The sequence below is a fragment of the Gigantopelta aegis genome, chromosome 5 (assembly GCF_016097555.1).
Source record: "Gigantopelta aegis isolate Gae_Host chromosome 5, Gae_host_genome, whole genome shotgun sequence".
In the NCBI taxonomy this organism is placed as follows: Eukaryota; Metazoa; Mollusca; class Gastropoda; order Neomphalida; family Peltospiridae; genus Gigantopelta; species Gigantopelta aegis.
In genome coordinates, this window is record NC_054703.1 from 16,217,055 (window position 1) to 16,230,389 (window position 13,335).

At 39.1% G+C, this 13,335-nt stretch overlaps 1 protein-coding gene across 5 annotated transcripts in view; it reads right to left on the reverse strand.

Annotated features, from left to right (window-relative positions):
• LOC121373312 (vacuolar protein sorting-associated protein 13A-like) overlaps positions 1 to 13,335 on the reverse strand; it is a 197,762-nt gene that overhangs the window by 184,291 nt on the left and 136 nt on the right. For all 5 annotated transcript variants that reach the window (XM_041499874.1, XM_041499873.1, XM_041499872.1 and 2 more), the window contains exon 1: positions 13,286 to 13,335. This exon is cut by the window's right edge and continues 136 nt beyond it. In XM_041499874.1, the coding sequence (XP_041355808.1) occupies positions 13,286 to 13,335 (50 nt within the window). The remainder of the gene's footprint in view (positions 1 to 13,285) is intronic.

Below are 13,335 nucleotides of genomic sequence, written 5' to 3' on the forward strand. Positions count from 1 at the left end.
AAAGGAAAAGACCCAGAGAAAATCACTGGAGACCCCCCATTAGCAAGAATGTGAAGACAAACGTCGGTAGCGTGTTCATCAAATTGATATCCTGTTTCCCAAGTAGTCACAAGACACACATTGTTCAACAGTACAACCTGAAAATCAGCTACAGCTGCATGAAAAACTTTACTGCAATAAGATGTAGCCACAACACGAAATTCACCCAGAGCTCAACCGATCCCGTTACATCAAATTGTTTACTGTTACACAGATGTAGTCACAGATATATTCAGGCATCATTACTCATGTCCAAGTATGTTACATCAAACTGTTTACTGTTAGACAGATGTAGTCACAGACAGGTATTCAGGCACCAGTATTTATGTACAAGTATATGTTACATCAAATTGTTTACTGTTACACAGATGTAGTCACAGACATATTCAGGCATCATTACTCATGTCCAAGTATGTTACATCAAACTGTTTACTGTTACACAGATGTAGTCACTGCCAGGTTTTAAGGCACCAGTACTCATGCACAAGTATGTTACATCAAATTGTTTACTGTTACACAGATGTAGTCACTGCCAGGTTTTAAGGCACCAGTACTCATGTACAAGTATGTTACATCAAATTGTTTACTGTTACAGACTGATGTAGTCACTGCCTGGTTTTAAGGCACCAGTACCATGTACACAGTATGTGACATCAAATTAACTGTTACTGTTACACAGATGTAGTCACAGATCTGATAGGCGAGGCACCATTACTCATGTACAAGTATGTTACATCAAATTGTTTACTGTTACACAGATGTAGTCACTGCCAGGTTTTAAGGCACCAGTACTCATGTACAAGTACATGTATATTACATCAAACTGTTTACTGTTATACAGATGTAGTTACAGACAGGTATTTAGGCACCAGTACTCATGTACAAGTATGTTACATCAAATTTGTTTACTGTTACAGAGATTTAGTCACTGCCAGGTTTTAAGGCACCAGTACTCATGTACAAGTATGTTACATCAAACTGTTTACTGTTACACAGATGTAGTCACTGCCAGGTTTTAAGGCACCAGTACTCATGTACAAGTATGTTACATCAAACTGTTTACTGTTACACAGATGTAGTCACAGACAGGTATTCAGGAACCAGTACCCATGTACAAGTATGTTACATCAAATTGTTTACTGTTACACAGATGTAGTCACTGCCAGGTTGAAGCAGCAGTACTCATGTACAAATGTTACATCAAACTGTTTTTGCTACACAGATGTAGTCACTGCCAGGTTTTAAGGCACCAGTACTCATGTACAAGTACGATGTATGTTACATCAAACTGTTTACTGTTACAAATATGTAGTCACTACAGGTATTCAGGCACCAGTTCTCATGTACATGTATGTTACATCAAACCGTTTACTGTTACACAGATGTAGTCACAGACAGGTATTCAGGCACCAGTACTCATGTCCATGTATGTTACATCAAACTGTTTACTGTTACACAGATGTAGTCACAGACAGGTATTCAGGAACCAGTACCCATGTACAAGTATGTTACATCAAATTGTTTACTGTTACACAGATGTAGTCACTGCCAGGTTTTAAGGCACCAGTACTCATGTACAAGTATGTTACATCAAACTGTTTACTGTTACACAGATGTAGTCACTGCCAGGTTTTAAGGCACCAGTACTCATGTACAAGTACATGTATGTTACATCAAACTGTTTACTGTTATACAGATGTAGTCACAGACAGGTATTCAGGCACCAGTTCTCATGTACATGTATGTTACATCAAACCGTTTACTGTTACACAGATGTAGTCACAGACAGGTATTCAGGCACCAGTACTCATGTCCATGTATGTTACATCAAACTGTTTACTGTTACACAGATGTAGTCACAGACAGGTATTCAGGCACCAGTACTCATGTCCATATATGTTACATCAAATTGTTTAGTTACACAGATGTAGTCACAGACATATTCAGACACCAATACTCATGTACATTACATCAAATTGTTTACTGAGATGTAGTCACAGACAGGAATTCAGATACAAGTACATCACATCAAATTGTTTACTGTTACACAAATGTAGTCACAGACAGGTATTCAGGCACCAATACTCATGTACATCACATCAAATTGTTTACTGTTACACAAATGTAATCACAGACAGGTATTCAGGCACCAATACTCATGTACATCACATCAAATTGTTTACTGTTACACAAATGTAATCACAGACAGGTATTCAGACACCAGTGCTGATGCAGGGCTTCTAGATTATGGTAGCCCCACTCCCATGACTAGTGATATTCAGTGTTGGGCTAGTAAATAACTACTATAACTAGCCCGACAGTGGGCCCATTGGGCTATTTCTCGTTCCAGCCAGTGCACCATGACTGGTATATCAAAGGCTGTGGTATGTACTACCCTGTCTGTGGGATGGTGCATATAATAGATCCCTTGCTGCTAATCAAAAAGAGTAGCCCATGAAGTGGTGACAGCGGGTTACCTCTCTCATTATCTGTGTGGTCCATAACCATATGTTTCATGCCATATAACCGTAAATAAAATGTGTTGAGTGCATCGTTAAATAAAACATTTCTTTCTTTTCTTTCTTTGGACAGACAGCCCAGATTATCTGATGTGTGTGCCCATGACAGCATGCTTGAACCTTATTGGCTATAAGCACGAAAATAAGTTGATGGTTTACAAATGTAGTTGACTACCAGTATTTTTAGTACTCTTCACTCTGATCGCACCATGTACACAGACAGAGGGTGAAAGTCTGGCAACCTTCTAGTTGTTGGCCACCTATACCTACTTGACTTTATTGTCTTGCGTTTTTGATGAGTATCACAGGATCAAACGGGCTGGCCTGTAGGAATTATATATTTCAAGTGAAGAGGCACACACTCTAGTAAGGGAGCACATACCAGATTTTTATCTTTATATACATGTATATATACAGCATGACAAAATATTGACATTTTTGTCCTCAGTGGAGGGGCACTGGCCTTATCCCCCCCCCCCCCCCATATTAGTTCCTACGAGCCCATAGAGTTAACAGAATATCGCTCTATGTACATACTTCATCTACCCATCATCAGATCATATATTTCAAAACTGTAAGTGACTAGATTTATTTTGTTTCGTTTCAACTTATTCTTTTGCTTATATGCAATTAAAGTTCAAGCATGCTGTCCTGGGCACACACCTCAGCTATCTGGGCTATCTGTCCAGGACCGTGGCTTAGTTGTTAATTGATAATGGCTAGTGAGAGAGAAGAGGGTGTAGTAGTGGTCTTAGACCTACATGTATTGAGTCGTTAAAACTTGCTCTGCGTGGGAGCCGGTACCGGGCTGCGAACCCAGTACCTACCAGCCTTATGTCCGATGACTTTACCACGACACCACTGAGGCTGGTACGTGACCAGAAGTTAATGCATGTGAGTTTTACCTTTAGTTATTTAAATTATATAAAATGTGTAACCAGTGAGGTACCAAAAAAAAAAATGTTTTATTTAACGATGCACTCAACACATTTTATTTACGGTTATTATTGGAATCAGACATATGGTTAAGGACCACACAGATATTGAGAGAGGAAACCCGCTGTCGCCACTTCATAGACTACTCTTTTTGATTAGTAGCAAGGGATCTTTTATATGCACCATCCCATAGACAGGGTAGTACATACCACAGCCTTCGATTTGCCAGTCGTGGTGCACTGGCTGAAACAAGAAATATTCCAATGGGCCCACCGACGGGGATTGATCCCAGACCGACAGCACATCGAGCGAGTGCTTTACCACTGGGCTACATCCCGCCCCTGGCTAGACAAAGAAATAGCTTACTGAGCCAAATGACGGGGATCGATTGCCCACATAATCATTTGGCAGTTCATGGAACATTTTGTCAAGTATTGTGTTGCTATTCACAATGCAAGTTTCAGAGACTGCTACGCAATCAATGTTAAAACATTAAACAGTAGTTGAAAATCAATTGTCAATTGACTAGAAATATTGCCAGTCAAGTTCACATGAGCTTTAAGTTGCATAACCATCACACGAATAGAACGACAGTTTGTGTGAAATATTACACCGTTCAGCATAAAACTCTGAGCACTTTGTCACTTCAGGGAAAAATGAACATTATTGGTTAATAAAACGATCACCAACAAGCTTAACTATGCCACAGGAGGAAACTTATCATAATAAATGTTATTGGTTACACTGGGGTTTTATATGTACATACAAGGAAACTTATCATAATAAATGTTATTGGTTACACTGGGGTTTTATATGTACATACAAGGAAACTTATCATAATAAATGTTATTGGTTACACTGGGGTTTTATATGTACATACAAGGAAACTTATCATAATAAATGTTATTGGTTACACTGGGGTTTTATATGTACATACAATTTATCTGAACTTCATAACAGATAATAACTATAAAATTAAGTGTATTTGGATGATGGATAGAATGAATGAATGTTTAACGACACCAGAGCATGAAAAATACATTGGGCGTCAAACTATGGTAAATTCAAAACATTAAGTGTTGGGGATGGATGGATGGATGGATGGATGTAGAGATTGATTGATGGATGTGTGGATGGACGGGCAGACATAGGGATGGATGGATAGATGGATGGATAGATGGATGGATAGATGGGTAATGGATGGATGGATGGATAATGGATGGATGTAGAGATTGATTGATGGATGTATGGACGGACGGATGGACGTAGGGATGGATGGACGTAGGGATGGATGGACATAGGGATGGATGGATAATGAATGGATGTAGAGATTGATTGATGGATGTATGGACGGATGGATGGATGTATGGGTGCAGGAATGGATGGATGGATGCAGGGATGGATGGATTGATGGATGGATACATGGATGGATGCATGGATAGGCTTTATTTACATTGTACACAGCCAGACAGACACACAGGTAACTTCCCAGAAAGCTCCAATGCACACTGTACCTGTAGGAAACTGCCGACGGTGTGCTCAGCACGTAATGTCTGTCACATGTACCGCAGCTTTACGCCTCAACAAAAAGATAATTAGCTCGCTTGTAACATATTGCAGGTCATCAAGTTTTTCAATACGAGTATTTAGGCTGGTTACAACTACATGTAGCGCAATCTCAATAATATAACACACTGACCTCTTTAGACAGGGGCGGAAACCGAGTTAAGTGTCAAAGTGCTCTGGTGGCTCATTTTGTTATTTTTCGTTTCAGCCAGTGCACCACAACTGGTATATATGAAAGGCTGTGGTACGTGTTATCCAGGCTGGTTACAACTACATGTAGTGCAATCTCAATAATATACCACACTGACCTCTTTAGACAGGGGTGGGACGTAGCCCAGTGGTAAAGTGCTCTGTGGGTTCATTTTGTTATTTCTCATTCCAGCCAGTGCACCACAACTGGTATATGAAAGGCCATGGTATGTACTATCCTGTCTGTGAGATCCCTTGCTACTAACTCTTTGTCAAGTTCTTATACTGTCTGTATAAGAACGATGGATGAATGTATGAATGATGGATGGATGATGGATGAATGTATAAAGGATAGATGGAGATGGATGGATGGATGGATGGAAATGATGGATGGATAGATGGATGGATGGATGGATGGATGGATGGATGGATGGATGGACATATAAAAAAGAACACAGACAGACAGACAAATCGATAGACAGCTAGATAGATAGACAGATGCATGTAGATAGGTAGATAGAGACAAACAGATAGATAAAGACAGATTATACTGGTAATCATACGTTAACTGGTTGGTGCAAACTGATCATGAAACATTAATGCATTAGGGTGACCTGTTACAACAGTTGGGTAATATCTGTTTATGGAGAACTGGCTGCGCCAGAAAAACCCTTCTGGATCTGTACAGTGAAGGGAATTGAACCTATAACCTACTACGTTACAGTTTGCCATTAACCATTAACCTATATCTACTCCAATAATGAATATTACTAGATAACACTACACTGAAAACTACACATGTACATATATATATATATATATATATATATATATATATATATATATATATATATATATGTATATATATGTATAAACCTGAAACCAGCACACTAAATCTGATGAGTGAGAGCAATAATTCAACTCTCTCACGAAACAAGCCTGTCATGTAGAGAAAAACATACACTTTTTAACGATATATATATATATATGTAAATGGTGAGTTTTTTATTATACAGTAATGTACATATGCAGTATGTGAATTTAGGTTAATGGGACACATTTTGCGGACTACGTTTCACGCTATCATTAATGTCCGACACGAGCCATTTCAAACACATTCACACTGGGACGTAATTATTATTCTTATATACCTGTGGGTTTACACAAAAAATATATGTAATAAAATTGAACATTTATGCATGGCTTGCTTTGCTAGAATGTTCGGCATGTATGCCTAGGGCATACGTGTGTTGTAGATGTATGTGTCGCAGATGGGGTGGGGTACTCGGTCAATGTATGGATTGAACATGAAAAACAGCTTCATGTACGTATGTTAAGACTGATGATTTTAACCAGGGGCCTAATTCACTAAACTCTCGCAACTTTGCGATCTCGCAGTTCAGTGCTAAAAGACTTGCAAAGAGGATGCTTTGTTGTCTAGCAGAGCCTAAGAGACTTTGTGAATTACGCCCTGATCTGGTTATGCAGGGCTTGAACTTAATGGAAAGAAAGAAAGAAATGTTTTATTTAACGACGCACTCAACACATTTTATTTACAGTCATATGGCGTCAGACATATGGTTAAGGACCTCACAGATTTTGAGAGGAAACTCTCTGTCACCACTACATGGGCTACTCTTTCCGATTAGCAGCAAGGGATCTTTTATATGCACAATCCAATAGACAGGGTAGTACATACCACAGCCTTTGTTGAACCAGTTATGGATCACTGGTCGGTGCAAGTGGTTGACACCTACCCATTGAGCCTTGTGGAGCATTCACTCAGGGTTTGGAGTCGGTATCTGGATTAAAAATCCCATGCCTCGACTGGGATCCAAACCCAGTACCTACCAGCCTGTAGACCGATGGCCTAACCACGACGCCACCGAGGCCGGTTGAACTTAATGGTGGCATGGACAACAATTATTGTAGCAGTGATGTGAACTGTCGCACTGGCAGATTTTCACTGAAGTTACTGGTTTATAATTGCAGTAGGAAAGCTAAACATGGCCATAGGAGAGCAATTTGCAATAAATGGCAGAAACCTTTCAAACTTGCCATAGATAACAAATTGTCACGTTCAAGCCATGTACTTATAAAACTTTTAGAGTCTAGACTCAAGACTAATAGTCTGCTGGAATCGATCCCTGTTGGTGGCCTATTGGGCTATTTCTCATTCCATCCAGTGTACTGTGACTGGTATACCAAAGGCCGTGGTATGTGCTATCCTGTCTGTGGGATGGTGCATATAAAAGATCCTTTGCTGCTAATGTAAAAATGTAGCAGATTTCCTTTCCAAGACTATATGTAAAAATTATCAAATGTTTGACATCCAATAGCTGATGATTAATAAATCAATGTGCTCTAGTGGTGTCGTTAAACAAAAGAAACAAACTAATAAGAGTCTGAGAATTTAACGTCATGACAACGCCATACAAACTGCATGCATTTGATGTCATTTTGGATTTGAGTTTAAATGTTTTATAAGAACAGGCTCTGGATTCTAACAGGGCTGCTAGATTATGGTAGCCCCACTATCATGGCTAATTGATATTCAATGTTGGGCTAGTAAATAACTACTATTGCCATGCCCGATAGCTAGCAAAAAAACAAGTTGACAAATGCTGCATTTAAGTCTATTTTGTAAATATGAATATCCTGTCCACGCCCTACCCCCACCCCCCCCCCCCCACCCCCCCCCCTCCATCAACTCTAAGGGTTTTTAAGTTCTATATTTTTTAGGTGACATATATCTGATTATTCCTACTTGTAAAATGGTATTTACTTAAGGTAGGGCTAGTGAAGTTTTAATCCTGGCTAGTGAACTTTTCAAATCACTGATCCCATAGCTAGTTGATTTGTATAACAATCATAGAAGTCCTGGTACAGTGAAATCCCTCTAAACCAGACACCCTTGAGACCAAGACAAGATGTCCGGTTTTAAGAGGGATCCGGTCTAGAGAGGTTAAGTTCTGTCCTGGTTTTTAAAAAGGGACTCTGTCAAATGTCCGATTTTTGAGGGAATTCCTGTTTACAAAGGGTCCGGTCTTCAGAGGTTTCACTGTATATATGTCAACGCTTTGCAAAAATAATAGTATATGTACATGTAGTTCACTATATCCTTCATATTTTCTATATTTCATTTTGGTCTTTGTGGAGCTACCATAATATACATAAAAGCTACTCCATGAGAGGCGAGTGTTCGTATCAAACTCCATAGTTGGGGGTGGGACATAGCCCAGTGGTAAAGGGGCTCGTCTGATGCACGGTCGGTCTGGGATCGATTCCTGTCAGTTACCCCATTAGGCTATTTCTCGTTCTAGCCAGTGAACCACGAATGAAGGAAGGAAGGAAATGTTTTATCTAACGATGTGTTGTAAAACTTAATCTGATCAATATTGTACAAATACGGTATAACAGTAAACAATGAAACATGTACATGTATATTAGACATAACGATCACCACGAGTGGTTTCATGAGTCATAACCGTGCTCATAAATACTATAAATATATTCTAATCTGCAAGCTGATACTGCCATGCTAGTACAATGTACTTTGCATGTGACCATGGCATTGTGGTTTCCAACCCATCTGTCACTCATGCCAATGTACTGGCTATAGCAGTATACACAACACAACAAGGAAATCAACCACCATTACATAGTTGTTTTTTTCAACTACAGTAGCATAGAACATATCATAGAACCGGCCTCGAAGGAAATGTTTTATTTAACGATGTACTCAACACATTTTATCTACGGTTTTATGGCGTCAAACATATGGTTAAAGACCACAGAGATATTGAAAGAGGAAACCCGCTGTCGCCACTTCATGGGCTACTCTTTTCAATTAGCAGCAAGGGATCTTTTATATGCACCATCCTACAACAGGATAGTACATACCACGGCCTTTGATATACCAGTCGTGGTGCACTGGCTGAAAAGAGAAAAAGCCCAAGTGGCCCACTGACGGGAATTGATACCAAACCGACTGCACATCAAGCGAACGCTTTACCACTGGGCTACGTCCCGCCCCGGTATGTCAGGATTTGATAAATTCACTAGCCCTTTGTCCCAGCTAGTAAACGTTTGGTCTGGGTTAGAGCTGGGCGGTATTGAAAATCGAGGCTCAGTATCGTCATTTTTGGGGTGTTTTACCTCGGTATCGGTAAGGTATTTGGTATTGACACAATACCAATATCGAGCAATATTTTCAGTATACTCGACTTTAAAAGCATGACAGAGTTAAAGCTCACCCGCTAATTTCATCTAAATAAAATTAAATTCCATACACAAGGCTCTCGTGTGGGTATGCCCAACCCATTTTACGTTCGTTAAGATATATTGTTAGTGCTTTATAAATGGCAGGAAACATTTTTCAATTTTTCATAATACCAATACTGAACAGTATATACAGTATACCGCCCAGTTCTAGTCTGGGCTAGTGTAAATTATCAACAGAATTACTATAATACATCTAGAGCACTAGCCAAAGATTCTGTGAGGACCAAGTGACTTTCTAAAACATTTGTCAAACACTGCTAATGTGCATACTATGTGAACGAACTTGACACAATGTGATCTCAGTGCAAAGATTTTTACTCCTTTATTTTGCATTTTTACAAGCAATTTATACATCATGGTCTTAGTGGTGTCATGGTTAAGCCATCGGACATAAGGCTGGTAGGTACATGGTTCACACCCTGGTACCGGCTCCCACCGAGAGTGAGTTTTAACGACTCAATAGGTAGGTGTAAGACCACTACACCCTCTTCTCTCTCACTACCCATTAACAACTAACAACTAACCCACTGTTCTGGACAGACAGCCCAGATAGCTGAGGTGTGTGCCCAGGACAGCATGCTTGAACCTTAATTGGATATGAGCACGAAAATAAGTTGAAGTGAAAATATACATAATATGTAGAAAGCACTGTAATTAGTACATACCTTTCAAGTAGGATCTTTAAAACTGCATCTATGCATGTGTAACATGAGTGCACTAGTACATGTGTATCTCATCATGAAATTTAAAAATAAAAATGTACATGCAGGCAGGCAGGCAGGGCTTCTAGAATTTTATAAAAATCCACTTGCCATGGGATCAGTGATTTTAAAAATGTACTAGCCATGATTAAAAATTCACTAGCCCTACTTTAAATATACATACAATTTTACCAATAGTAATAATCAGAGAGAGATAGGGCTATAAAATCCTTAGATTGGTGGTGGAAAGAGGGTGCAAGACATGTAAATGCAGCATTTGTAGGCTGTCCAGCACACCCTTATGAAAATATGGAAAAAGTAGGACAAAAATTTAAAAATAGAAGGAAAAAGTAGGACAAAAGTAGGACTGAAACAGTATGTAGCAACATTATTCATGTTCATACTAGGAAAAAGAAAGAAATGTTTTATTTAACGACGCACTTAACATATTTTATTTACGGTTATATGGCGTCAGACATATGGTTAAGGACCACACAGATTTAGAGAGGAAACCCGCTGTCGCCACTACATGGGCTACTCTTCCGATTAGCAGCAAGGGATCTTTTATTTGCGCTTCCCACAGACAGGATAGCACAAACCATGACCTTTGTTGAACCAGTTATGGATCACTGGTCGGTGCAAGTGGTTTACACCTACCCATTGAGCCTTGCGGAACACTCACTCAGGGTTTGGAGTCGGTATCTGGATTAAAAATCCCATGCCTCGACTGGGATCCGAACCCAGTACCTACCAAGATTTGGCCAGTGCCCTATGTATTATAGAAATTCAACTGATAATTTCCTCTAGCTCAGACCAAAAATCCACTAGCCAGGATCATGGGCTAGTGGATTTGTCAAACCCTGGAACACTAGAGAACATTTTGTTTTCAAAATCTTTACTAATACTAATAATAGCGATATTTCTAGTCAATTAAAAATCGATTAGCATCTACTGTTTAAGTTTTGAAATTGTGTAGTTACCTCTAAAACTTGTGTAGTGAACCGCGACATGATACTGAACAAAATGTTCCCTGTAATATACTGACACAAAGAAGTATTGAATAGAACACATAGAATCAATATATGATACTGGTATTCAAACACGCCAGTCGGCTGAGGTTAAGGTGGCTTCTTTTCAGCGTTATTTCTAACAAAAAGCAGGAAGTGTGCTGTTACCAGCTTTTAGGTGGATGATAAAAAAAAACCGCTTGAGGTAAAATTAAGGTGCATATTTGCACGCACCTCAGATGTGAAGGAGTCCCATGGCTTCTAGATTATGGTAGATCCACTCCCATGGCTAGTGATATTCAGTGTTGGGCTAGTAAATAACTACTATTGTCATGCCCGACGGCTGGCTGATGTATACAATCAAAAATTATACAGATTTGGAAAGGGGGGGGGGGGGGGGCACACACACTGCATCCAACACCTACAATACTTCATTCTCTGAGCATTAAGCTATGTTTCATCAGTATAAATTATGTGTTTATATTAATTAAAACAAAATATTTTGTATGGCACCCATGCAGAAATTTGCATGCAACTCTTTTTTTTATCAATCTGAAAAAAATCACGTCTTTTCTCTGTAACCATGCCTCCTGTAGTTAATAGACAAGATTTAGAAAAAGTGATTGGACAAGTTTGTAAGAAATAAAAGGTTAATTGTATAGACCCACAGCATCAGGATGCACAATTAATCTATAACAAGTAGGATTGACACCGAGGAGATGAAACTAGACATATTTGCTATATAGGGGTGGGATGTCGTCCAGTGGTAAAGCGTTCGCTTGATGAGCGGTCGGTCTAGGATCGATCCCCTTCGGTGGACCCATTGGACTATTTCTCGTTCCAGCCAGTGCTCCACAACTGGTGTAACAAAGGCCGTGATATGTACTATCATGTCTATGGGATGATGCATATAAAAGATCCCTTGCTGCTAATCAAAAAGAGTAGCCCATGAAGTGGAGACAGCGGATTTCCTCTCTCAATATCTGTGTGGTTCTTAACCATATGTCTGACACCATATAACCACAAATAAAATGTGTTGAGTGCATCGTTAAATTAAACATTTCCTTATTTGCTATATATCATGCACCCACCAACGATGTTACTTTTTGGTTTTCTTTTTTTTTCTGTTTTTTTCAAATTGTAGGTTTCAATTATGACAATAACTTGAGTAAGCAATGGCTGAACACGGAACGTTTTGTTCAGTATCGCGCCGCTGTGCAAGTTTCAGTTTTAAATATTAAACAGTAGCTGCTAATCAATTTTTAATTGACTAGAAAATATATCACTGATCAAAATTTTTAAAACAATATGTTCCCTGCTGCTCTAATATTGCATTCAATACTGTACAATGTATATAATATTATACGGAAACACAAACGCATGCGCCTGCACAACACCCGGATGACAGCCTTACTGATCTACGAAAACAGCTTTGCATACTCATGATACTGTATTTGTAACTAAACACATCAAAAAGTGATACACTCACAGCATTTTGTAACAGCTACATTTAACTGTGTACTTTTGTGTGAAGTAGAGTGGAAAGAGCAGACTGCATAGATTACTTAGCATCATAGCAATGGTCTAAGATGCCAGTATTATCACATAACATGATCATGTAGGAGGAAATTAAACTGGATATTTCTAACTTATTAAATATTGAAAACAATACTTGAGGTTGCAACTTTAAATGAATATGAGTATGCAAATGAAATCCATTGATAAATACTGAAAGAATGGAACAGCTACAAGTTCCTCTTTGTCAAGTAGCCTATAAAAGTATAATCTATTATATAGTTGTCAATCTGTGCCGGGTACGAACGCACACCCGAAAACAATAGTGACTTAGTTTGAATAGAGCTTGCTTCCAGTGTAACTACACAAAAATATATATCGTCTGTCTTCGTCTGTTACTTAAATTTGCTCCAAATATACCATCCGCCCACTCAGGCCGCTACTGACAGCCGTCAGTGTGTAACGAGACGGCCTATAGCCTACTACATTGCATAGAAATCGGAATAAACATCAAAGAAACCGAACTTACCGCCCCAAATACCAAGTTTCAACTGAGATGCGTCCAAGTTCTCCACGTAA